This window comes from Palaemon carinicauda, chromosome 29 (genome assembly GCF_036898095.1).
Source record: "Palaemon carinicauda isolate YSFRI2023 chromosome 29, ASM3689809v2, whole genome shotgun sequence".
Classification (NCBI taxonomy): Eukaryota; Metazoa; Arthropoda; class Malacostraca; order Decapoda; family Palaemonidae; genus Palaemon; species Palaemon carinicauda.
In genome coordinates this window covers 48,522,086-48,549,585 of record NC_090753.1, presented here as the reverse complement: position 1 = coordinate 48,549,585, position 27,500 = coordinate 48,522,086, and the positions used below count along the sequence as shown (strand labels likewise).

General features: G+C 39.1%; 4 protein-coding genes across 4 annotated transcripts in view; 2 read left to right on the top strand and 2 right to left on the bottom strand.

The window, feature by feature from the left end:
* The first annotated feature begins 1,404 nt into the window (after positions 1–1,404).
* LOC137622564 (uncharacterized) lies at positions 1,405–2,856 on the top strand. The gene has a single exon (XM_068353169.1). It carries the CDS (start codon positions 1,405–1,407, stop codon positions 2,854–2,856), a length of 1,452 nt encoding a protein of 483 aa, XP_068209270.1.
* Positions 2,857–2,955: 99 nt separating this feature from the next.
* Positions 2,956–19,518, top strand: LOC137622563 (uncharacterized PPE family protein PPE62-like). Its single transcript, XM_068353167.1, has 3 exons — positions 2,956–3,007; positions 18,210–18,270; positions 18,768–19,518. The coding sequence occupies exons 1-3, from the start codon at positions 2,956–2,958 to the stop codon at positions 19,516–19,518; spliced, it is 864 nt and encodes a 287-aa protein (XP_068209268.1).
* Positions 19,519–20,957: 1,439 nt separating this feature from the next.
* LOC137622784 (chorion class A protein L11-like) lies at positions 20,958–22,136 on the bottom strand. The gene is made up of 2 exons (XM_068353378.1): positions 21,999–22,136; positions 20,958–21,498 (listed from the first exon to the last, which is right to left on the bottom strand). Exon 2 carries the CDS (start codon positions 21,495–21,497, stop codon positions 21,066–21,068), a length of 432 nt encoding a protein of 143 aa, XP_068209479.1. The 5' UTR covers position 21,498; positions 21,999–22,136; the 3' UTR covers positions 20,958–21,065.
* A 4,225-nt stretch (positions 22,137–26,361) lies between these two features.
* Positions 26,362–27,500, bottom strand: part of LOC137622783 (elastin-like) — a 1,149-nt gene continuing 10 nt past the window's right edge. The window contains exons 1-2 of the mRNA XM_068353377.1: positions 27,443–27,500; positions 26,362–26,880 (exon numbers count right to left, since the gene is read on the bottom strand). The exon at positions 27,443–27,500 is cut by the window's right edge and continues 10 nt beyond it. Coding sequence (XP_068209478.1) covers positions 26,508–26,879 — 372 coding nt within the window. The 5' untranslated portion in view covers position 26,880; positions 27,443–27,500 and the 3' untranslated portion in view covers positions 26,362–26,507. The remainder of the gene's footprint in view (positions 26,881–27,442) is intronic.

Sequence of the window (27,500 nt, the reverse complement as noted above, 5' to 3'; positions counted from 1 at the left end):
GAGAGAGAGAGAGAGAGAGATAAATGAAGGGAAGATGAATTTGAAAAGGAAAACGATACAGTACTTAATAAAATGCCAATAGATTAACAAAATAATCTTTGAAAAACACACAAAAGCAAATCATGAGTCCCTCAAGGTTCATTTGAGTCAAAGAAGAAAAAATTTTTAAAGTGTACACTGATAATTCAGAGCAATTTGAAATTTATAATTTCCCCTTTAAGCTTCAATTGAAGTTAAAGACTGCGAGTGATATAGGACGAAGTTTTCAGACCTCTTAGTCAGTCATAAAAAAAAAAAAAAAAAAAAAAATGATAATTATTCACCTTTTCAAAATTTTGACATTCTCTTGCATGTTCGTTAAAATACACTTTTGTCAATAGAATAAAAAATTAATCCCTGCAAGTTTCATTACACTACAATTAGAATTGTGGCCAGGAAGGTGTTCTCTAACAAACAAAACAAACAGGGGGGAAAAAGATAACCTCCTTCCAACTTTGTTGGCGGAGGTAATAAAAGAAGTTGTGAAAAAGCAAAAATTCCTAAAATTCCAGGGATCAAACAGATGTACTCTTTGTTTTGCTGTATGTAACAAACCAATAATACGATTAAGCAAAGGATTATTGTCAATGACAGTGAGACAATTGAAGAGATCCTAGAGTTTCGATAAATCTTTAATGTAACCTACTTACATGATTGATTTTCAATAGTTCAATTTCATGATTAGATGAACAGATGACTTGCCCATTTTAAATAGTTCAATCAAAAGTAAAATAGAATAATTTTAATGAGGTTCCAGATGACCTTGAGTGACTCGGTGACTTGGTGACAGTGGAAGACTGAGATGACCTAAAGGTATCCAGACTTTTGGAAACTGCCAGTGTTTGTATATATTGAGAGATCTTGGAATTCCTTGTCAGTTCAGTGTGGCTCTGCAACGCGTACAGGTAAATCACTTTTCTCACGCTTGAAGATATTTGCTATATGTAATTTTGAAATGTATTATGAAGTATTGTTGATATACTTTTATTTAAAAATGATAATCTCAGTATAGGTCAAAGAAATCATGTAAGAAGCTTTGTTAATGTTGGTTTGCACAAGAATTTTCCATCTTTTTTAATGCTGGTTTTAAGACTAATCAAATCTTAAATACAAAGATTTTCTAATTGATCGTTAAAAAAGTATTGTTTTTGCTTCCTTCCCCTTCTCACAAATAAAATGTGGCCGACGGAAGAATAATAATATTTACTTAAAAAATAATTCTTCGTTAAAACATAACAGTTAGTAGTTTATGACTACATCAAATAATTCTATAATTTACATTTTAGAGACCTGGTGGTTTAGCTTGATTTCCCCAGTATACGCAAGTATGAACATAAACCAAAATACTCATTTATTTTTTCTAGAATGGCAAGACAATCAGGTCTTTTCCTAGCAGTGGCAATTTGCTCTTTCGCCTCTGCTTTCGGAGGAGGGCTACTGGGAAGCACAGGTGGGGTTGCAGGAGTGTCGGGAGGCCTTGGAAGTTTAGGTCATCATGGAAGCTTTGGTGTTGGCGCTGGTAACGTAAGAAACCTTTCTGGAACTAGTTACTTGGGAAATGGACAACTTGGAAGTGTCACTGGAGGAATTGGTCACCAAGGAAATGTGCTTGGAGCTGGACATTTTGGAGCTGGCCATCTTAAAGGTGTCACTACCGGAGCTGGTCACCAAGGAAATGTGCTTGGAGCTGGACATTTTGGAGCTGGCCATCTTGGAGGTGTCACTACTGGAGCTGGTCACCAAGGAAATGTGCTTGGAGCTGGACATTATGGAGCTGGCCATCTTGGAGGTGTCACTACTGGAGCTGGTCACCAAGGAAATGTGCTTGGAGCTGGCCATCTTGGAGGTGTCACTACTGGAGCTGGTCACCAAGGAAATGTGCTCGGAGCTGGCCATCTTGGAGGTGTCACTATTGGAGCTGGTTACCAAGGAAATGTGCTTGGAGCTGGACATGTTGGAGCTGGCCATCTTGGAGGTGTCACTACCGGAACTGGTCACCTAGGAAATGTGCTTGGAGCTGGACATGTTGGAGCTGGCCATCTTGGAGGTGTCACTACCGGAACTGGTCACCTAGGAAATGTGCTTGGAGCTGGACATTTTGGAGCTGGCCATCTTGGAGGTGTCACTACTGGAGCTGGTCACCAAGGAAATGTGCTTGGAGCTGGACATTATGGAGCTGGCCATCTTGGAGGTGTCACTACTGGAGCTGGTCACCAAGGAAATGTACTTGGAGCTGGCCATCTTGGAGGTGTCACAACTGGAGCTGGTCACCAAGGAAATGTGCTTGGAGCTGGCCATCTTGGAGGTGTCACTACTGGAGCTGGTTACCAAGGAAATGTGCTTGGAGCTGGACATGTTGGAGCTGGCCATCTTGGAGGTGTCACTACTGGAGCTGGTCACCTAGGAAATGTGCATGGAGCTGGACATTTTGGAGCTGGCCATCTTGGAGGTGTCACTACTGTAGCTGGTCACCAAGGAAATGTGCTTGGAGCAGGACATTTTGGAGCTGGCCATCTTGGAGGTGTCACTACTGGAGCTGGTCATCAAGGAAATGTGCTTGGAGCTGGACATTTTGGAGCTGGCCATCTTGGAGGTTATACTGCTGGAAGTGGAGTTCTTGAAGGCGCTTCAGGGAGTCTTGTAGAAAGTGGTCTTCTTAACGTCTCCCACAATCCAGCTTACTACCCAAATATCATTCCAGGATTCCCATTTTTGACTTACAATCCCGGAAGTGGCTTCGGAGGATGTCCTAGCTGGTGTCGTAGCACTGTTCGCGGTAATTACTACTGTTGCAGGAGAACTACTTATGCCGGATGAGGCTACTGGAAAGTAATATATACCAATAAAAGCAAATTAGCAAAATCAATATATATTGTTCATCATTTATCCAGATTTTAATGTCTTTGCCGGGCCTAAATGATAAGTGCATTTGCAGAAATTGTAAGATGTGTCATAGTTCGACATGTAGGTATGTTTCGCATTAAAGGTGGGGAAATCTCCAATGATTACTACTAAAACAAATTAAAGTTTGAAATGATGCAACGTGTATTTTGTGCAGTTAGTCTAGTGGTAATATCCAATGAAATCCAAGTGCTCATGATGAAACATTTAGGTAATTACCACGGAACGCCAGAATGGGGTTCGAGTCCCGCTCAAACTCGTTAGTTTTTTTGGTCGCTGCAACCTCACCATCCTTGTGAGCTAAGGATGGAGGTTTTGGGGGAGCCTATAGGTCTATCTGCTGAGACAGCAGCCATTGCCGGGCCCTCCTTGGTCCTAGCTTGGGTGGAGAGGAGGCTTGGGCGCTGATCATATGTATATATTGGTTTAGTCTCTAGGGCATTGTCCTGCTTGATAGGGCAGTGTCACTGTCCCTTGCCTCTGCCATTCATGAGTGGCCTTTAAAAGGAATATTTTCGACAGTGAGCGTCCATAACTATGATAGACATAAGTACTCTCAGTAATGGCACAAAGTATGCAGGTATTAAGCAAACTATACAACGTACGGTACAATTTGAAAATCTGGTAATCTTTAGGGTTACTTATTATTGTTACTCTGAAGGAATTTTTTTTTTTTTTTTTTTTTTTTTTTTGAAATTCAGAGAAAATTAGCTTATTACCTGATGCAAGCGTGAGGTTCGACCGTTTAACCCAGCAACTTATTCTATGCAACGCTTCAGCCGTTCTTACCCCAAAGAAACATGAATATAGTGAAGTATTCATTTGGATACCCCGTTGGATATATTTTTTGAGGATTAGTAATCGTGAAAAAAACATTATCTCGTTGAAAGTTAAGGAAAACCTAAACAAAAATTCGTATTTATTCATCTCATAACTAATTGTATTTTGACGAAAAAATAAATATTCTTCCAAGATTATTCGTCTAAAGCACTATTGAACATTCTCTCTCTCTCTCTCTCTCTCTCTCTCTCTCTCTCTCTCTCTCTCTCTCTCTCTCTCTCTCTCTCTCTCTCTCTCTCTCTCAATCAAAATTTGAAATCTCTTAAGGCTGAAAATTCTCATCTTAGCTTTCAGTCTTGCACACCAATGTTAGTGAAACATTGGCCTTCATTGAAGCTATAGGAGTAGATATTACCCAAAAGCGTCGTTGATTTGCTTAGTGTGTATTGCATTTTTCACAATTACCTGGTCTACGCAGAGAAGGTATATGGTAGGGTTTTGCTAAGGTAAGACAGGTATTAGAACGGTGGACAGGGGGAGAGCAGTGTAGGCTAATAAAATGATCAGGGAGGTAGATCAAACCGTTATTATGGAGCAGTGCAGGCTAATATAATGAACAGGGATGTAGATCAAACCGTTGTTATGGAGCAGTGCAGGCTAATATAATGAACAGGGATGTAGATCAAACCGTTGTTATGGAGCAGTGGAGACTGAAACAATGATCAGGGATGTAGATCAAACCGTTGTTATGGAGGAGTGCAGGCTAATATAATGAACAGGGATGTAGATCAAACCGTTGTTATGGAGCAGTGGAGACTGAAACAATGATCAGGGATGTAGATCAAACCGTTGTTATGGAGGAGTGCAGGCTAATATAATGAACAGGGATGTAGATCAAACCGTTGTTATGGAGCAGTGGAGACTGAAACAATGATCAGGGATGTAGATCAAACCGTTGTTATGGAGGAGTGCAGGCTAATATAATGATCAGGGATGTAGATCAAACCGTTGTTATGGAGCAGTGGAGACTGAAACAATGATCAGGGATGTAGATCAAACCGTTGTTATGGAGGAGTGCAGGCTAATATAATGAACAGGGATGTAGATCAAACAGTTGTTATGGAGCAGTGGAGACTGAAACAATGATCAGGGATGTAGATCAAACCGTTGTTATGGAGGAGTGCAGGCTAAGACAATGATCAATGATGTAGATCAAACCTTTGTTATGGAGCAGTGTAGGCTAATACAATGAACGGGGATGTAGATCAAACCGTTGTTATGGAGCAGTGCAGACTGAAACAATGATCAGGGATGTAGATCAAACCGGTGTTATGGAGCAGTGCAGGCTAATATAATGAACAGGGATGTAGATCAAACCTTTGTTATGGAGCAGTGTAGGCTAATACAATGAACGGGGATGTAGATCAAACTGTTGTTATGGAACAGTGCAGACTAAAACAATGAAAAGGGATGTAGATCAAACCGTTGTTATGGAGGAGTGCAGGCTAAGACAATGGTCAATGATGTAGATCAAACCTTTGTTATGGAGCAGTGTAGGCTAATACAATGAACGGGGATGTAGATCAAACCGTTGTTATGGAGCAGTGCAGACTGAAACAATGATCAGGGATGTAGATCAAACCGGTGTTATGGAGCAGTGCAGGCTAATATAATGAACAGGGATGTAGATCAAACCTTTGTTATGGAGCAGTGTAGGCTAATACAATGAACGGGGATGTAGATCAAACTGTTGTTATGGAGCAGTGCAGACTGAAACAATGATCAGGGATGTAGATCAAACCGTTGTTATGGAGCAGTGCAGGCTAATATAATGAACAGGGATGTAGATTAAACCGTTGTTATGGAGCAGTGCAGACTGAAACAATGATCAGGGATGTAGATCAAACCGTTGTTATGGAGCAGTGCAGGCTAATATAATGAACAGGGATGTAGATCAAACCGTTGTTATGGAGCAGTGCAGGCTAAAACAATGATCAACGATGTAGATCAAACCGTTGTTATAGAGCAATGAAAACAATGATCATTGATGTAGATTAAACCGTTCTTATGGAGCAGTGCAGACTAAAACAATGATCAATGATGTAGATCAAACCGTTGTTATGGAGCAGTGCAGGTTAAAACAATGATCAAGGATGTAGATCAAACCTTTGTTATGGAGCAGTGCAGGCTAATATAATGAACAGGGATGTGGATCAAACCGTTGTTATGGAGCAGTGCAGGCTAAAACAATGATCAACGATGTAGATCAAACCCTTGTTATGGAGCAATGAAAACAATGATCATTGATGTAGATTAAACCGTTGTTATGGAGCAGTGCAGACTAAAACAGTGATCAATGATGTAAATCAAACCGTTGTTATGGAGCAATGAAAACAATGATAATTGATGTAGATTAAACCGTTGTTATGGAGCAGTGCAGGTTAAAACAATGATCAAGGATGTAGATCAAACCTTTGTTATGGAGCAGTGCAGGCTAATATAATGAACAGTGATGTGGATCAAACTGTTGTTATGGAGCAGGGCAGGCTAAAACAATGATCAATGATGTAGATCAAACCGTTGTTATGGAGTAGTGTAGGCTAAAACAATGATCAAGGATGTGGATCAAACCGTTTTTATGGAGCAGCGCTGGCTAAAATAATGCTCAAGGATATAGATTAAACCGTTGTTATGGAACAGTACAGACTAAAACAATGAACAGGGATGTAGATCAAACCGTTGTTATAGAGCAGTGCAGACTAAAACAATGATCAGGGATGTAGATCAAACCGTTGTTATGGAGCAGTGCAGGTTAAAACAATGATCAAGGATGTAGATCAAACCTTTGTTATGGAGCAGTGCAGGCTAAAACAATGATCAATGATGTAGATCAAACCGTTGTTATGGAGCAGTGCAGGCTAAAACAATGATCAGGGATGTAGATCAAACAGTGTTTTATGGAGGAGTGCAGGCTAAGACAATGATCAACGATGTAGATCAAACCGTTGTTATGGAGCAATGAAAGCAATGATCATTGATGTAGATTAAACCGTTGTTATGGAGCAGTGCAGACTAAAACAATGATCAATGATGTAAATCAAACCGTTGTTATGGAGCAATGAAAACAATGATAATTGATGTAGATTAAACCGTTGTTATGGAGCAGTGCAGACTAAAATAATGATCAATGATGTAGATCAAACCGTTGTTATGGAGCAGTGCAGGCTAAAATAATGATCAATGATGTAGATCAAACCGTTGTTATGGAGTAGTGTAGGCTAAAACAATGATCAAGGATGTGGATCAAACCGTTTTTATGGAGCAGCGCTGGCTAAAATAATGATCAAGGATATAGATCAAACCGTTGTTATGGAACAGTGCAGACTAAAACAATGATCAGGGATGTAGATCAAACCGTTGTTATGGAGGAGTGCAGGCTAAGACAATGATCAATGATGTAGACCAAACCGTTGTTATGGAACAGTGCAGGTTAAAACAATAATCAATGATGTAGATCAAACCGTTGTTATGGAACAGTGCAGGTTAAAACAATGATCAGGGATGTAGATCAAACCGTTGTTATGGAGCAGTGCAGGCTAAGACAATGATCAATGATGTAGATCAAACCGTTGTTATGGAACAGTGCAGACTAAAACAATGATCAGGGATGTAGATCAAACAGTGTTTTATGGAGGAGTGCAGGCTAAGACAATGATCAATGATGTAGATCAAACCGTTGTTATGGAGGAGTGCAGGCTAAGACAATGATCAATGATGTAGATCAAACCGTTGTTATGGAGCAGTGCAGGTTAAAACAATGATCAAGGATGTAGATCAAACCGTTGTTATGGAGCAGTGCAGGTTAAAACAATGATCAGGGATGTAGATCAAACCTCTGTTATGGAGGAGTGCAGGCTAAGACAATGATCAATGATGTAGATCAAACCGTTGTTATGGAACAGTGCAGACTAAAACAATGATCAGGGATGTAGATCAAACAGTGTTTTATGGAGGAGTGCAGGCTAAGACAATGATCAATGATGTAGATCAAACCGTTGTTATGGAGGAGTGCAGGCTAAGACAATGATCAATGATGTAGATCAAACCGTTGTTATGGAGCAGTGCAGGTTAAAACAATGATCAAGGATGTAGATCAAACCTTTGTTATGGAGCAGTGCAGGCTAATACAATGAACGGGGATGTAGATGAAACCGTTCTTATGGAGCAGTGAAAACATTGATTAACAGCTCTTAGTTGATTATGGCGACAGAACAAATCTGATCTATTCCTCTTCTAAAGATGAGAATCTTTTTTTTCAAAATAAGCAGTCTTATCCTATATATATATATATATATATATATATATATATATATATATATATATATATATTTATATACATATATATAATATATATATATGTATATATATATATATATATATATATCGTCATCATCCTCATCATCATATCCTACGCCTATTGACGCAAAGGGCCTCTGTTAGATTTCGACAGTCGTCTCTATCTTGAGCTTTTAAATTGATATTTCTCCATTCATCATCTACTTCACTTTTCATAGTCCTCAGCCATGTAAGCCTGGGTCTTCCAACTGTTCTAGTGCCTTGTGGAGCCAAGTTGAAAGTTTGGTGAACTAATCTCTCTTTTGGGGAGCGCGAAGAACATGCCCAAATCATCTCCATCTACCCCTCATCATGATCTCATCCACATATGGCACTTGAGTAACCTCTCTTATAGTTCATTTTTAATACTGCCCTGCCATTTACTTTACTTAATTACTTTGATGGCTGCTTTTCCGGTCCCATACAGCAGGGAAACCCCACTCTCTACAGGACCTCCACTGTCGTTTTACCCTTTTCGTTCACAGTATTTATCTTTTCAAGTCACATATTGTTCATTTACTGTTAAATCGTCACTGTCAAAAGACTCATGAAATAAGGAAGTCTTCAGTTTCCTCTTAAAAGCCTTAATGTCTTCAATCATTCGAATATTTCGTGGGAGCTTATTATATAGTCTCGGGGCCGCATATTTAAACGCTCTGGAACATAAAGTAGACATAAATCTAGGTTCCAACAGTTTGAAGCCATCTGTAACTATTCTCGTGTCGACACGATTTGTTGGCTGCGCAATATGTAGCAATTCTCTTAAGTATTTTGGATGACCGGTTCTGATAGCTTGGTGGGTTATTGTACATATTTTAAATTCAATTTTCGCTTTAATCGGCAGCCAGTGTAAATCAATTAGTATAGGGGTGATCCTTTCTCTAGGTGAGACACCTTTTATCAGTCTTGCTCCTCTGTTTATTATGTTTTGTAATTTCTCAAGTTGGACTTTTGGTAAATTGTAGTAGATAGAGTTGCAGTAGTCAATCCTGGTAATAACACAGTTTATCACAAGTTTCTTAACAGAATTTTCGTCCAGGTACATTTTTATAAACGCAATATTTCTTAGATGATAACCAGCACTTTTTATTACATTATTTATTTGGGCATTTAGAGACAGGTTACAGTCAAGAAATACACCTAGATCTCGAACTTTACTAGATATCGGCACTGAGTTATTATTTATGTTCATTGAATATCACCTAAGTTTCTCACGCTGTTTCTCTTGCCCACCACCGTGAATTCAGTTTTGTTCTCATTTAATTTTAGTTGTTTAAACACTATCAAGGATTCGGTTTAGAGTTTCAGTAGTGTCATGTATATCATTTACGGAGAAGTAAAATTGTGTGTCATCTGCAAATAGTTTAAACTCCACGCCATGCCTTTGTAGCATTTTCGATAGACCAATAATATAGATGCAGAATAAGATTGGCCAAGTACACTCCCCTGGGGTACCCCTTTGTTTAAGGGTTCATGTGATGAATAAGAGTTTCCAATTTGTACACAGTAATTTCTACCAACCAAGTAGTCTTTTAGGTATTCGAAAGCTTGATCTTCAACGCCGATGGACCGTAGATCATTTAGTAGCAGTTTGTGACGAGCTGAGAGAAGGTTGTGACTCAAAGACAGGATGAAAGCAACTGAGTAACTTTGTTACAGAACTCTCTCCTTTATATACAAAAACTCAATGCGACAGGAAATTTCCTGTTCAAACTGACACCGTATCGGTTAACAGTTAACGATGAGAAAAACATGCTTGTTATTTCAGGTTCTTTTTAGTGCGAGGGGAGAGCAAAGATACAAGCATAATATATACACAAAATGAAATGTCGTTACTATGTACGAACGTGTGACACACGGTTGGTACATGGCTCCCCCCCAAAAAATTGCCATACTGTACATGTTAAATAGGGCACCCTGATTTAGAGAGGCGAACTGTAGGCGGGAGATAAGCGGGTTTTAGACGATCAATGGAGACCCAGTCTTCTTTGCCACGAATGTTTAGTAGGAATTCTTTTGGATCACAAGGAAAGGGCCCGTGTAAGGGGGCGTTAGCGGTGGCTTGCTAGTGTCGTTGCGCAGGAAGACGTGCGTTGCAGAGTGCAAGTCTGTGGGTATGTGATGCTTCGCTTGGGGCTTGTAAGTCTGGCGGCATGGAGTAAATTTTCCCACGACGTGACGTATGGGGTGGAGATCATCGGAGGAGGTAGTAGAAGGAAAAAATTCGGCAGGTACGACCAACGGGTCGCCATACACCTTTTCAGCTGCTGAGACGTCAAGGGCGTCTTTAGGAGTGGTCCTTAGTCCCAGGAGGACCCAGGGAAGCTGAATAAACCAGTTGGAATCCTTGCAGTGGGGCATCAAAGCTGCTTTGAGGGTACGATGAAAACGTTCAACCATTCCATTGGCAGCAGGGTTGTAGGCAGTTGTCTGATGTAGGGTGATGCCCAGGAGATTCGCTAATGATGTCCACAATTGAGAGGTGAAATTGGTACCCCTATCAGAAGTAATATGCTCAGGGATACCAAATCTTGCAATCCATCCTGAGAGTAAGGCAGATGTACACGAGGCGGACGTTGCAGTTTCCATGGGAATGGCTTCAGGCCAATGAGTGGAGCGGTTGATGACGGTAAACAGGTAACGATGTCCGTGTGATGTGGGTAAGGGCCTACAACATCGACATGAATGTGTGCGAAACGACGCTGAGGTTGAGGAAAGGTGCCCACTCCTGAATCCGTGTGTCGATGTACTTTGGAAGTTTAGCAAGAAGTACAGGAGCGGACCCAATCCTTAGCATCCTTAGAAATGCCTTGCCAAATGAACTTCCTCTTCAGCAGCTGTGCAGTAGAACGGCACGAGGGATGTGAAAGGCCGTGAATGAAATCAAACACCTGCCGGTGCATGGGAGCACGAATCCAAGGTCACGGTCTACCAGTATTGACGTCACAGAGGAGGGTGGTGTTGGAGTCTTGAGGGGGAAGTCTTCCCAACTGAGTGACGTGCAGGATGTCCTACATGCTTGATACTCTGGATCCTGTTGTTGGGCTTCAGCCAAGGCGTTGTAATCCAATCCCAGTTGAATGGCAGCCAACGTGTTTCTTGACAGGGCATCAGCAACGGGATTCATTTTCCAAGGGATGTATTGAAGGGTGCAATTGTATTCAGCCACGGCGGAGAGATGTCGGCATTGACGGTCGGACCAGGCTTCAGACTATTGAGTGAAGGCATGCACCAGAGGCATGTAGTCTGTGCGAATGACGAAGGGCGTACCTTCTAAGAAACGACGAAAGTGACGGACAGCCAAGTGCACTGCCAGCAATTCGCGATCGAAGGTAGAATAACCCGATTCTGCCTTGGATAGTTTTCTGCTGAAGAAGGCCAATGGGCGGGGCGAGCCGTTGACCACCTGCTTGAGTACTGCACCAATAGCGATGTCGCTGGCATCGGTGGAGAGAAGGAGAGGGGCATGTTGGATAGGAAAAGTGAGAGCCGCAGCGGTTGATAGGGCCTTCTTTGCATTGCAGAAGGCCGCTTCTTGAAGGGGACCCCACTTCAGGTCCTTTGGCTTGCCCTTGAGGGAGGCGTAGAGGGGAGCAAGAGAGGCGGCAATGGCTGGCAGAAAACGGTGATAATAGTTGATCATGCCCAAGAATTCCTGCAGAGTTTTGACGGTCGAGGGCGCGGAGAAGTCCTGAACGGCTGCTACCTTCTCGGAGGGGATGGACTCTTTCAGGAGTGATGCGGTGCCCTAAGAACGACACTTCGTTGGCGCCAAAGGTACACTTGTCGTACCGGACTACAAGGCCATTTTGTTGCAGGCGGTCGAGCACGATGCGCAGGTGACGGAGGTGTTCCTCTTTTGAGGAGGAGAACACAAGTATGTTGTCCACATAACATACACAGAAGGGAAGGTCCCCTAAGATGCAATCTATGAGACGTTGAAACGTGGCCCCTGCATTTACGAAGGCCAAAACAGGAGTAATTGAAGGTGTATGTACTAAACGGAGTGGTGATGGCGGTCTTGGGGATGTCTTCTGGGTTCATAGGCACCTGATAATACCCCTTCAGGAGGTCGAGCGTAGAGAAAACCTTCGCTTTGTGCAAGTAGGAGGTCACGTCGGCGATGTTTGGGAGGGGGTAGTGATCCGGTTTAGTTAGCATGTTCAGGCCTCTGTAATCCACACACGGACGGAGGGAGCCGTCTTTCTTCAGAACGATGTGTAAGGGTGACGACCATGGGCTGGAGGCCTTTTGGCAAAGGCCCATTTCCTCCATTTCGGCGAACGTCTGTTTGGCGGCTGCCAATCGTTCCGGTGCCAGACGTCTGAATTTTGCGAAGACTGAGATTCCCGTCGTCTTGATATGGTGATAAATACCGTGCTCGGCAGGAGCCGTGGGCGTTTGGCGAAGTTCTGGACGGAAAACTTCCGGGTACGACGTGAGGAGGTGGGCGTAGGCATCTGTGGGTGCGCTGATGTGGAGTGCGAGGTTGGAGGGTGCGGGTTGAAGAGATTTCGACAAGTACAAGTCTGCGTTGACCAATTGTCGGTGGGCGATATCGACTAGAAGGTGGAAATGAGAGGGGAAATCCGCACCGAGGATTGGCAATGTGACGTCAGCAACGAGAAACTTCCAATTAAATTTACCATTCCCAAACGATAATGTGAGGTTCTCGTAACCGTAGGTGGATATCGCAGATCCGTTGGCAGCTACCAAGCGGACGTCGGCAGACGTAGACAGACTATGTCGTGTCCTGAACAGTTCCCTTGGCAAAATAGAATGACAAGCACCCGTGTCTACCAAAAATCGCACGCCCGTTCCTGCATCATGTAAAAAGAAAAGATTAGAAACACGGGAGGCCACCGCCACGAGCGATGGCCTACTTACACGTTTTTTGGCCACTGACAATCCTTGGCACATTTCTTCGCGGTTGCCCCGAATCTGTAGTGGTAGTAGCAAAACTGCGGCGGATGGAGGTAGTAAGTAGCTGTAGAAGTCGTTGGTTGGGGGCACGAGCGAGTGGTGGGTGGTGGGTGGCTTCGGTTGACGTTGATTAGGCGTCCTCTTTGTCAGGAGTGGAGGCGTTGATGGAGGTCTTGAAGTGGCTGTCCATAAGGGCGTCGGCTTTGGTCTTCAAGTCCTATATGGGTAAACTATCGACATCGGGTATGGCAGCGCGTACAGGTTTGGGTAAACGGTGTATCCAAAGGGCACGAAGTAGGTTCACCTCACGAGGAGAGCCGTCTGCGGCAGGTTGCAGGCGAGCGATACTGGTCATTTCCCTGAGGGCGAGCGAAGCCCTTTGGTCCCCCAATGGTTTTTGAGAGAGCTGAAAAAGCTTTGCTATACGGGCGGCTGGCGACGGCGAATACTGCTGTAGAAGGTACGTTTTGAGGACGTCATACGCTATTGGGGTGTCTCCTTGTTCACAAAGCCTGTCGAATATTTCCGGGAAGGTGTCCTCGGGTATCGCTGCAAGAACATAATCTGCTTTGGTGGTTGAGCGAGTCACGCCGTTGATGCGAAACTGGACTTCTGCGCGCTGAAACCAAGCAAACGCCTCACCGCTGGCGAATGATGAAAGTTTCAATGGGGCAGCCGCAGCACCAACTTCCGTAGAGTCCGCCATAGTACCAACGACGAAGGGGCGAGGGTGGGTGGAAGGCGGGATGAGCGAGTCGACTTCCGGGGTCACCAATGTGACGAGCTGAGAGAAGGTTGTGACTCAAAGTCAGGATGAAAGCAACTGCGTAACTTTATTACAGAACACTCTCCTTTATATACAAAAACTCAATGCAACAGGAAATTTTCTGTTCAAACCGACACCGTATCAGTTAACAGTTAACGGTGAGAAAAACATGCATGTTATTTCAGGTTCTTTTTAGTGCGAGGGGAGAGCGAAGATACAAGTATAATATATACACAAATGAAATGTCGTTACTATATACGAACGTGTGACACACGGTTGGTACAAGTTCATGCACAACTGTATCAAAAGCAGCACTGAGATCGAGCAATATTAAAATACCATATTTATTTTCATCCATCATTTATAGCATATCATTTACAACAGAGCAGATGGCTGTCTCCGTAGAGTATAGTTTTCTATGGGCAGATTGGTTGTTAGGCAAAGCTTCTATTACTTCTAAGTGGCTGACTAGTTGTTCAAGAATTACATATTCAAGAACTTTTGAGACAAAGGATAGATTTGAAATAGGTCTATATGTACTTAATTCCTGGTAGTCCAGTGCATTTTTCAAAACTGGTGTGACTATAGCCATTTTCTCAGATTTAGGAAACTTACATTCATCAATGCTTGCATTTGCTATTCTCATTATTATTTCGGCTAGACTAGAAAAGTCTCTCTCCCCAATTACTTCAGATATTGGCATAGGATCGATCGCGCAGTTTGTTATCTTTGCTCTCTTGATAATTCTGGTGATGTCATCTTGTGTTATGTTATTAGATCGTATTAATTTTGTCTGTGTGCCTGGTGTATCATTAATGTGATGTTGAGTATTTACAAATGATCTGGTTATGTTTTCAATTTTGTTTTTAAAGAATACTAGAAAATTATTTGCTAGTTCCTGGTCACTGTATCCATCAGGTAGCTTCTTTTCTTTTACATTTCCCATTATACCATTCAGGAGACGATATAACTTATTTATATCTGTTGCTGCTTCGAGGATCTTTCTCTTATGGTATTCACTTTTTTTCCTTCTTAGTAGGTAGTTATATTGACACGCAGCAGTTTTGTATTCTACCCAAGTACTTTCAGTTTTTAACATATTCCACCTTATTTCTTTATGTCTTTTTTCCCTCTTTTTTACCAAAGTCTCTCCATCAAACCAAGGAGATTGGTCTTTTACGATTATAGTCTTTTCCATCGGTGGGCACATGGTATCATATTCACTTTTACTCACTTTATTGTAAGTGGTCATAAGACAGTTAGCACACTTAGCTCCTAACAGACGTTGGTCATCATGATCACAGGGAATGTTGATAGCATCATTTATTTTCTTTGTAACTTCTTCAATAAATACAGTTGGAGAAAAATTGGATTTATGTCTAAAGTTTATTTTCTTTACTAGTGCATGTTTCTGTAGAGGTAGACTAAACGTAATAAGTTTGCGTACTGGGGAGATAGTACATTTCTCTTCGACTTTTATATCAGATACAGTATTATTCATGACATCACTTATAATTAAGTCTAACGTATAACCAGTTAAAGTAGTTGTGCAGTCGACATTATTCAATAGTCGATATGATTCTGGTAACTCACTTAATGACAAAGCGTCAGGATTTGATGCGTCATCCATCCAAAAATTGAAGTCTCCACAGATAACTAATTCGTTTTTTTTCCATGATAATCATTTCAATGAGAGCACCGAATTCTTCAAAAAAGATACTAGAGTTTGTTCTAGGAGGTTTATAGATTGTTACAAAGGATATTCTTCTATTTTTTGGCGTAAATTTTATTTCTATATATTCAAAGCTTGTTACACTAATTCTTTTCAACGTTTAGAGATTTGAGTAACTTTTATGAATAAAGAGTCCAACACCCCCACCAGACCTACCTTCTCTCGGTATGTGAAAGAAGGCATGTGTGGGGGGAGTCATTTCAGTGATCTTTGCCTTGTCCAAGTTATTTAGCCATGTTTCAGATAATGCTACATTATCTAAATATTTCTCGTTTATCAATTCTCGAATTTGAACAGTCTTATTACCTACAGATTGTATATTTACATAGCCACAATTTATGACATCCCTAGTAGCCATGATCAGTATTTTCCGCTAGTCTTTTCAATTCCAAATCATAAGCTTTGCAGTCTCTAGAATTTACTTTATGGTCACTTGGTCTGTTTAACTTTGTGCAGTTTATACACTATGACACTTCCGAATTACACTCTCTGGTGGAGTGTCTCCCTGAACATTTCCCGCAGACTTAATCTTCATTCTTAGACTTGCAATTTTTTCAAAATGTCCGTACCTCTCACAGTGGTAGCAGGTGATCACGTGGTACCTATCACGTATGTTATAGATACCACATCGTAACGAAACTTTGTCCCCATTATCATGAGTAGCCCTCCGAACTTCAGGATCACATTTCAGCACATGGTGCTCTCAATATTCTTCTAAGGGGTTTGTTCTCAAATCTACAAAATCTGATGGAGACTGTTTCATTGTCATACCACGACTCATGTCCATACAGTAATACCGATCTCACTAAACTAACATAAAACCTGATTTTTATGTGTAATTTCTGGTGATTTGATTTCCCAATTTTACTTAACCTAACCATTGACTGGTTTTCTTTTTTTTAATCTTTCATTAAACTCCAATTCTAAAGACCCTGCATTAGAGATCATAAATATTTAGATTATTCTACCTCATTAATCCTTTCTCCTTCCAATGATTCCGTTCTCATCATCTCTGTCTTTCTTCTATATATATATATATATATATATATATATATATATATATATATATATATATATATATATATATATATATATATATATATATATATATTTATAAATATATATATAGGTATATATATATATATATATATATATATATATATATATATAATGAATTTTAAATTAGCTACAAGCAGTTACTAGATTACTCCACAATTAGGCTCTTTACATGAAAATAATAAGAATAATAAGTATACCCTGTTAATTGATTTAACTACATATCAATTATATGAAATGTGAAGTAGCTAAACTCATTTCAGAAACCTCCTTTGCATTTCCACATTTACTTAAGATGTTTGAAAGACCTTGTAATACCTGGTGACGTTTAAGTTGATCGATTCAAGACAAGTGAAATGTCTCATTGACCTACTACAATGATCGAGGCAGTAATTGTATATAAAAGGAGGTTTTTGGCTGATTTTTATTAGTTCTTAGCTCCATTGGTAGTAACACAGGTGAGAACAGAAATACGAATAGATTGGACCGAAAATTTTTATTTTTTATGCCTAGGCTGGTTACAGTTAGAAATGTATCTAAGGTTGACATTAGCTTAAAAATTAGCTCGAAATTAGCGTTGGAAACTTTCAACGGTTCTTGTCATTTAATTGATTTGGAGTCTGATGTTTTGGTTGATATACACACAGTGTGAAATAAGAATTCTTCTTAATTTTTACACGCACTGCCTGTTGCAAGTGAATTACACTTTAGATAAATTATATAGATTAATATCAATTTGTAGATCTATTTTCCATATTGATGCATCAAATGTCATATTATATTAAATTGTATTACGTTTACTTTACTTTTAGGGGTTTATTTCTCGCCCTCCATCAGACACTAAAAGTCTGTTCAGGTGAGCCTTTATGTGTGTAAATAATTTCTTTCCAGTTAATATTTTGCTCTGTATCTTATCAGTTATTTCGCTAGCATTTGTATTCAGGCTTAATAGTTTTCAGATCACTTATAACACTTTCTAAAAAGATAAGTCTTCATAGTGTAACGTCTTACAGCACCTTGAAATAGTTCATAGATTCTTAGATGTTGAAGTTAAAAAAAATATTTTTTTATGTGTTGTAGCGGTGAAACTATAACCTATTATAGAATACAGCGATTTTTCAAAAAACCTTATTTTTAACCGTAATTAGTTTTGATCTTAAAATCATGGTTTATGATATACTAGTTCTGCTTAATATCTTCCCTTTTCGAAGGATATGCTATTTATTAATAAGTCTGTAATTAATAGTCTCCGTAAAAAAGTATCACTTGTGTACAATAGTAACTTTTGAAAAAAAATATATATATAATAATATAATTAAATACTTTTATAATTTTTATGTGGGTAAAATCTACTTCATTAATTCAAAGTAAACCAATATAGATATTTGATAAAATTAAAATGGAGATATACCAAAGGCTTGCCAACTCGTACATACACAAAGTTGAGTACCTATTGAATTTTCACTTTGATATTTTCGAATGAAATTAGTTCATGAATCTTCTACCTAGCTTTTTTAATTGATGACAAAGTAATATCCCCATGTATTGCACTCAAGAATCAACGGAATTATGCTATATTCTTTTACTTTAAATCGATTCGATATAATATTATTCCAGCTGTGATCAAGCTGTGGAATGATCTTCCTAATCGGGTAGTTGAATCGGTAGAACTTCAAAAGTTAAAACTTGCAGCAAATATTTTCATCATGAACAGGCTGACATAAGTCTTTTTATAGTTTATTTATGAAATATCTGTTTTGATGTTATTACTGATTTTTAAATATTTTATTTTAATTGTTCATTATTTCTCAGATCGTTTATTTATTTTCACATTTCCTTTCTTCACTGGGCTAGTTTTCCCTGTTGGAGTCGTAGGCCTTATAGCATCTTGCTTTTCTAACTAGGGTTGTAGCTTAGCTAGTAATAATAATAATAATAATTATCATATGTTAAGTTACTTTTATCCAGAAGGCAATGTTGTTTCGATGCATTTCTTTACTTCTATTAAAAGATATAATTTCGGTATATTGTGTCCTTACACAACAGTCAATTTAGATACGAAATATTTTGTTACTATTTATTGGGAATAATGAAAATTAAGTAATCCATTATAATCAATTATTCCCCCTGAGTAAGCAAAGTAAAATAAATCGTTTATTAATTTTACTTTTCTAGAATGTGTGGACGATCTGTTCTCCTCTTAGCAGTAGCTATTTGCTCCATAGCCTCGGCTATTGCAGGAGGTTTGCTTGGAAGCCATGGTGGACTTTCAGGAATTTCAGGTGGATTTGGAAGTCTTGGACATCTTGGAGGCGTCAGTGTTGGAGCAGGCCATGCGGGAACCGGTCTTGGGGCTAGCCATGTTGGAGTTAGCAATGTTGGAGCTGGTCATCTAGGGTCTAGCCATCTTGGAGGTGGTTATCTAGGGTCTAGCCATCTAAGAGCTGGTCATCTAGGGTCTAGCCATCATGGAGATGGTCATCTAGGGTCTAGCCATCTTGGAGGTGGTTATCTAGGGTCTAGCCATCTAAGAGCTGGTCATCTAGGGTCTAGCCATGTTGGAGTTAGCAGTGTTGGAACTGGTCATCTACGCTTTAGCCATCTTGGAGCTGGTCATCTAGGCTCTAGTCATCTTGGAGTTGGCCATCGTGGAGCTGGTCATCTAGGCTCTAGCCATCTTGGAGCAGGTCATCTTGGAGGTGTCTCCATTGGGACTGGACATCTTGGAGGGCTCTCTAGTGGACTTGCTGGAACCGGGAACGTCGGAGTCGCCTCCTACAATCCAGCTCTGTACCCAAACATCATTCCAGGATTCCCGTTCTTGTCTTACAATCCTGGAAGTGGCTTCGCTGGATGTCCCTCTTGGTGCCACAGTGCTCTTCAGGGCAACTACTACTGCTGCAGGAGAAGCACTTATTCAGGATAAGTTCTCATTGGGTTTACACTAGATCTGTAAACTCAATCATTAAGGAAATGTGAAATATTATTCAAAAGGGAATTGGTAAAAAAAAAAAAAGTGTGGTGGTGGGGAGGGGGGGGGGGTGGGGAATTTGGTTAAGATTATTTCTTCAGAGGATCTTTTATTAAAAGAATTCAGTGAATGATTGTCAATCATTATCCCCTTTTGAAAATAGAAGATTGAGTCCTGTATAGTTCGTCTTACTTCTTCAGAGGACTGATTTATGGAGGGAGGTTTTCTTTAATCAAATACGGTGCAAATATACATACAGATATTTGCAGAACAATACTCCAAACAAAAGAAAATGCTTGCGTGAACCCATATCTTCAGGTGTTTCTGTGGGCGTAGCTCTTATCCTATTAATCAGGTGTCAGGTGAGGTCATTTCGGATGGCATGTATTATACATTGCAGACTTTTGGGGAGATTTTGATAGAAAGGAAAATTAAGATATTTTGTCTATGTTTCTTCAACAAAAAGCGATGAATGGTTAGAAGACAGAGTTAGTGATGATTTCTCAATCAGAGGAATATTTATAAAGGCTAAATAAATGAACATTATAGTGTTACGTATTGGTTTCTGAAATGCTTTGAATATTACGATACTCATTAGTTTCTGACATTCATTGAACATTGCAACGTTGCACCTCAGTTTCTAAGATGATTCAGACGTTGGTTTCTAAAATGCTTTGAACATCATGAATATTGCACCTCTTTTCTGATATGCTTTGAAAATTGTAATGTTGCAAGTTGGTGTCTGAGATATTTAGATTATTAGAAATATTCCAGGGCTACACGCTGGTTTCTAATATGTTTTGGCCATTGTTTTGAGCATTGTAATGATCCATATTGGTTTCTGATATGTTTTAAACACTGCAATATTGAACCTCGGTTTCTGAGAGTCCTGAACATTGCAATGTTGTATCTCAGTTTCTGAGAGGCCTGACCATTGCAATGTTGTCCCTGGGTATCCGAGAGGCTTTGAACACATCAATTTTTCATATAGGTTGCTAACAGGCTCAACCTGATGTCTCGAACATTTGAGTTTTCAGTTACATTTGTCACATTTAGGAATGCAAAGTAGCCTACATTGGAACTGGATTAGCTTTTTCTAATTTAAAGTTTTTTTTTTTTTAATTTAGTTTATTTCTAATAGTTTACAAAAAAAGGATGTTGACATGTCTCCAATGTAATAAAGTTTAAGATATTTGTTACAAATTTCCAGTTTCAACCATTTTGAGACATTCTAATATTTAATTCATAATCCAGTATTTCATCATTTTTTTCCCCATCTTAAGTGTTCCAAGAAGTATATAAGATATGTTAGGTGAAATAAGGATATTGGGAAAGAGTTCATATTTGACTGGAGAAATAATAGTTCTAGAAATATCACTTTAATTTTTTATTAAGAAAAATCAGTAGATAAATTATTTCATGAATACATGAAACAAATAGTAAAAATCAATTCTATTCACTCTTATGTTTAATCCTGTGGGTTCTGGTAGCTTTCCAGTGCCTTATCCGGCATAGGAAGTTCTTGTGCAGCAATAATAGTTGTTCTGGTATGAGCTACGGCACCAGTTGGCACATCCTCCGAATCCTTTTCCAGGGTAAGACTGCTGGAAGGGGAATCCTGGAACGATGTCTGGGTAGTGAGCTGGGTTGTAGTTGGCACCTCCAACACCCACTCCTCCAATAAGTCCAGATCCAATACCAGCTCCTCCAAGATGTCCAACTCCTACACCAGCACCTCCAAGATGTCCAACTCCTACACCAGCACCTCCAAGATGTCCAACTCCTACACCAGCACCTCCAAGATGTCCAAGTCCTAAACCTGCTCCTCCAAGATTTCCAACTCCTAAACCTGCTCCTCCGTGCAGGTGTCCTGGAAGAGCTGTTGCCAATACACAAAAGGCAGCTGCCACGAGGAGAGTTGATTGTCCAATCATTCTGGAAAGCAAAGTTCATTTATGATTTTATGAATATTTACGTTTACAATCTATCAATGAATTCCTGAATAAGAAACTAGTAACATGACTTTGAGTTTTAGAAAATGATGTTTTGTGAGAATATCTCAGAATGCATATGGAATTTTCTAGCTGTTTACAAAATAATTATGGTTATTTGTATATGACGCTAAAAGCAAATGTTGGTTTCTAGATAGATTTGATTATGTTATTTTAAGCCTTTTAAAGCATTAGATTGGTCAACCTTGTCTTTGAAAAGACTTTAAAGAATATATTGAAGGATTGTATTGTGTTTCCACTTAAAAATTGATCCAAAATAACGTATGATCTAAAATATTACATGAATCAAGCTAATACCTGTTTTGTCAAGTTAGTATTTCCTTTGTCAAATGTGACAAAAATATCAAGTCTCCAGGTTTATCATAAGAAGTGATAATAAAGCTAATCTTTTCGACAGATGAAAAGAGTTATTCTTCCCCTTACCTGCTGGATTAACTAAGTATCAGAAGAGCTACTGCTGGCGCCCTGACAATGGCTTAAAATGACGATATAAGGCAGACGCCTCACCTTTATATACAAACGTTGGAGTAACTAAAAACGTCTTTGAATACCGGTTTTACGCTCTCGATCTTCTTCTTAGAAAGGTTACACTTTGGCTGGAACGATAATTCACGATCCAGGATTTTATATTTATTTTCATTATTCATTTACGCTGAAGCCTTGCTTGCATAGCAGAGGAGACGTTCGATTCATATGAAAAACTAATTGTCAATCTATGAAACATGACTAACCTCAAACTCGAGCTTTCTTCTTCTTCTTGCGGCTCTTGTTACGAAAGAAGGGATTCGGGAACTCCATTTCCAGGATTCCCTTCCTACAGTAGCCGGTTCGCGCCAGTTTTTGCGTCTCGTCGCCCCGAAAGTTATTAAGCAACAGAACAAAAGTGTGATGTAGAGATGATCTTGGTGCTGTGCATCTTCTGCGGCTTGCATCGGTTTCTTAGAAACAAAATATTAACTCGTAAATTAGTAATTCTCTCTCTCTCTCTCTCTCTCTCTCTCTCTCTCTCTCTCTCTCTCTCTCTCTCTCTCTCTCATGAAACACATACACACACTCACATATACTGTATATATATATATATATATATATATATATATATATATATATATATATACATATATATATATATATATATATATATATATATATATATATATACAGTACAGTATACATGTGTGCGTTTACTCATGTATATATATATATATATATATATATATATATATATAGGTATATATATATAGATATATATATATATATAAATATATATATTATATATATATATATAAATATATTTATATAAATATATATATATATATATATATATATAAATATATATATATATATATATATATATATATATATATATATATATATAGTTATATATATACATATATATATATAAATTACTCCCCTTAAATCAAAGTCATTTATGTGTTTTCTTCGTAACCACTAAACGTGATTATAACCTCCGCCAAGGAGGTAATATTTTCGATCCGGTTTATTTATTTATTGATTTGTCTGTCTCTGGACTGGATTTGTCTGTGAACAGGATTACGTCAAAACTACTTGACAGATTTTGACGAAATTCTCACCGTCGATTTATATTACGTCTTTTACGACCCCATTAGATTTTGGAGATATCCAGATCCGGATCCGAGATCCAGATTTGTATTTTCGCCCTTTTAAAGATAATGTCAAAACAAACTGATGGATTTTTACGAAATTTTCGCTACAGATAGATTTGAGCCCATACACGACTACAACATTTGGAGATGATCCGGTAGTGGATCCGGATTCTAGATCCATTTGCATTTTTCACAATTTTAAATATTACGCCAAAATAAATGGCGACATTTGATTTTCACCAGATTTTAACAATGGATAGATATTATGCATCGAAAGAAACCATGAAATTTTGAAGATGATACGGATCATATCGGGATTCTGGATCAACATTACACTTTGCACCATTTACTGTACTGTCAGCATATGAAAAGAGGGGGTGATCTCCGTAGACTTTAGGTAAATGTTGGCAATATTCATTGGTGGAGGTCTGAAGTCTCTGATTGGTAGTTGCTCTCATGGTTCATTTATTTTTGTATTCACAAATTACAAGAAATGATAATTTTCAGTCAAAACTGTCATTAATAATTAGCAATATTTATTCAGACCTGAAACCATATGTAGATTAATCCAGCCAAAAATCCTGTTACAGCCCCCGTAAAAAAATAGCTTATTTTTATAAAAAAACAAAAATAGATAAATAAATGGAAAAAAAAAAACCGTAAATGTTATGTTAGATTTCAGTAATTATAGTAACTGGAAGATAAACAAACTTGGAAAAAAACTGAATTTTTTGGAAGAATTAATAAGTAGATATTAGTATTTATACATTCATACATATACCAAGGTACTTCCCCCAATTTTTGGGGGTAGCCGACATCAAACAAATGAAAAAAAGGGGACGTTTCCTCTCTACGTTCCTTCCAGCCTGAAAAGGGACTCAACCGAGTTTGGCTGGTACTGCTAGGGTGCCACTGCCCACCCTCCCCCGTTATCCACCACAGATGAAGCTTCATAACGCTGAATCCCCTACTGCTGCTGCCTCCGTGGTCATCCAAGGCGACCGGAGGAAGCAGCAGGGCCTACTGGAACTACGTCACAATCGCTTTCCATTCATTTCTATTTCTAGCATGCTCTCTTGCCTCTCTCACATCTGTCCTCCTATCACCCAGAGCTTTCTTCACGCCATCCATCTACACAAACCTTGGCCTTCCTCTTGTACTTCTCCCATCAATTCTTGCATTCATCACCTTGTTTAGCAGACAACCATTTTCTATGCTCTCAACAAGGCCAAACCACCTCAACACATTCATATCCTATGTAGCTGCTAACTCATTTCTTACACCCGTTCTCACCCTCACTACTTCGTTCCTAACCCTATCTACTCGAGATACACCAGCCATACTCCTTAGACACTCCACCTCAAACACATTCAATTTCTGTCTCTCCGTCACTTTCATTCCCACAACTCCGATCCATACATCACAGTTGGCACAATCACTTTTTCATACAGAACTGTCTTTACATTCATGCCCAACCCTCTATTCTTTACCACTCCCTTCACTGCCCCCAACACTTTGCATCCTTCATTCACTATCTGACGTACATCTGCTTCCACTACACTATGTGCTGCAACAACAGACCCCAAGTACTTAAACTGATCCACCTCCTCAAGTAACTCTCCTTTCAACAAAACATTCAACCTCGCACCACCCTCCCTTCTCGTACATCTCATAACCTTACTCTTACCCACATTAACTCCCAACTTCCTTCTCTAACATATCCTCCCAAATTCTGTCACTAATCGGCCAAGCTTCTCTTCCGCGTCTGCAACCAGTACAGTATCATTGGCAAACAACAACTGATTTTCCTCCCATTCATGATCATTCTTGTCTACCAGTTTCAATCCTCGTCCTAGCACTCTAGCATTCACCTCTCTCACCACTCCGTCAACATACAAGTGAAACATTCATGGCGACATCACACATCCCTGTCTCAGCCCCACTCTCACCGGAAACCAATCACTCACTTCATTTCCTATCCTAACACATGATTTACTACCTTTGTTGAATAATAAAGGCAAAGTTCCTTTCTGACATGAAGTAGCACAACAGGTTGGCTCCTTCTCACTCGTCTGAACATTCATGGTCCTGTTCTGAATACTGCGACTTCTGGTATTAGGTTACTTATGAATGGCATAGGCAAGGGGCAGGACACTGCCCCAGAGACACTAAACTGTGTTATACTGTACATTATGATCAGTGCCAAAGCCCACTCTTCATCAAACTAGGACCAGGATGGACAAGTGGTCAATGGATGCTGATGAATCAACAAGTGGCTCTATAGGCTCTGGGCCCTCGCCCGAGAGGTGGATGAGGGATTTAGTATTTGGTATATTATTTTGTCTTTGCGTTTGTTTGTTTGTGTATTTCTTTCTCTGTTAACAATTTTACAGTAAAACTACTAGATGGATTTACTTGAAATATTCAGGAGAAATGCACTGTGACACACAATAGACCACATTGATATTTGGACTTCATAGTCAAGGTTAAGGTCACAGTGACCTAAAAGATCAGAATCACTTTTTTTTTCCCATAATTCCGTCAGATATTACTCGATTTACTTGAAATAAAGAAAAAAATCTTCACCTTCTGGTCCAGAAAATATGATTCTTTATATCAAAGTAGTGAAAATGCGTTGTTTTGAAGATTGGTTCAAAGTTCAAGAGGATCGAGTTTCTAATGTCACCAAATTTCAGAAAGCCATAAGTCTCAAGCAAATACAGATATAAACCATTTAATATTATTGACAGATAAAAAACCACATGATAACGTTTGAAATTACACCATGACCTTTGACCTTATGTTACCTTGAAAGGTGAAATTCACCATCAACTGATTTCAGCAAGTTCAGATTCACACTCGTTTATTATTATTGACGGATAGTGCAACTCTACGAAAACATTTAGAGCAATTGTAGTGTTTATATGAAGGTTCAAGTGTGAGGGGCGGGGTTTGCTGTGTCTGATACTGCTTGTATTTAATCTCTTTTTGTAGTTCAAGTCTTTTGAATTTGTGTTTTATAATTAATATTTTCAAGTTCATGGTATATTTTGGGAGAAATCGCTTACATTAGTAATTATTTCTTCAGTCTTATACATTTATGTTTTCTCTTGAAGAATATCTTTAAGGAATCAGGAAATACATATTGAAAGTTCAACATAAACACATTAAAAGATTTTATTGGGACATTATTAACATTAAAAATCCACAGAGGTTCAAAATGAGTAAGAAATTAAGTAACATGAAATGAATATTATCTTAATGTTGATGGTTGGACATGATTAATGGTTATAAAATATCTTGTGCCTTATCCAGCGTAAGACGTTCTTGTGCAGCAGTAGTAGTTGTTCTGGTATGAGCTACGGCACCAGTTGGCACATCCTCCGAATCCTTTTCCAGGGTAAGACTGCTGGAATGGGTAACCTGGAACAATGTCTGGATAGTGAGCTGGATTGTAGTTGGCGCCTCCAACACCCACTCCTCCAATAAGTCCAGAGCCAACACCAACACCACCAAGATGTCCAACTCCTAAACCTGCTCCTCCAAGATGTCCAACTCCAACACCAACGCCTCCAAGATGTCCAGCTCCTAAACCTGCTCCTCCATGCAGGTGTCCTGGAAGAGCTGTTGCCAAGACGCAAAAGGCAGCTGCCACGAGGAGAGTTGACTGTCCAATCATTCTGGAAAATAATTAATATCCATCACTATTATTATCAAGATCATTGTAATTCAAAACCTACTGTTACTTTATTAGTTTATTAAAAGAAAAAAGAATCTGCCTTCTCATGTTGCTGAGTAATTAATGGTTACCCCAAGATATAGCTCTGCACTGAAGGATGAAATCTTCAAGTCAACTATAACATTTAACAAATTAGTTACAATTGGAATAGAGTGAAATAAAATCAAAAGGCATTGTTGAGCTATAGATGGGACCTTTGGTTTAGCATTATACCTCTATTATTATATAAAAAAAAAGTATTCAGGTCAAACTATCTCTTTTTGTACATAGATCCAAATTTATCTACTATTTCTGAGAAATATTTGGGAACAACTTAGGTAACTCATTAGAGCCTAAAATATCATGCCAGTAAAACTTTACACTATCATCAAGCTGTTGATTATTATGACTAATTAGGAGTTATAGTTCTTTATGTCACATCTTGATTCTTAACGCTTTCGCTTTGCTAAGTACTAACGTATCGTTATTTGACTGATTGAAATTGAAAGCTTTCTATCTCTTACCTGTTGAATACGTTAACCAAGAAGATGATTCTGCTGGCACAGTAATGACTTGGGTGTC

Coding starts and splice junctions, on each gene's coding strand:
- LOC137622564 (XM_068353169.1), top strand. CDS start 1,405: ATGGCAAGACAATCAGGTCTTTTCCTAGCAGTGGCAATTTGCTCTTTC.
- LOC137622563 (XM_068353167.1), top strand. CDS start 2,956: ATGATAAGTGCATTTGCAGAAATTGTAAGATGTGTCATAGTTCGACAT. Junction 3,008..18,209: donor TGTCATAGTTCGACATGTAG/GTATGTTTCGCA, acceptor ATATTATTCCAG/CTGTGATCAAGCTGTGGAAT. Junction 18,271..18,767: donor GAATCGGTAGAACTTCAAAA/GTTAAAACTTGC, acceptor TTACTTTTCTAG/AATGTGTGGACGATCTGTTC.
- LOC137622784 (XM_068353378.1), bottom strand. CDS start 21,497: ATGATTGGACAATCAACTCTCCTCGTGGCAGCTGCCTTTTGTGTATTG.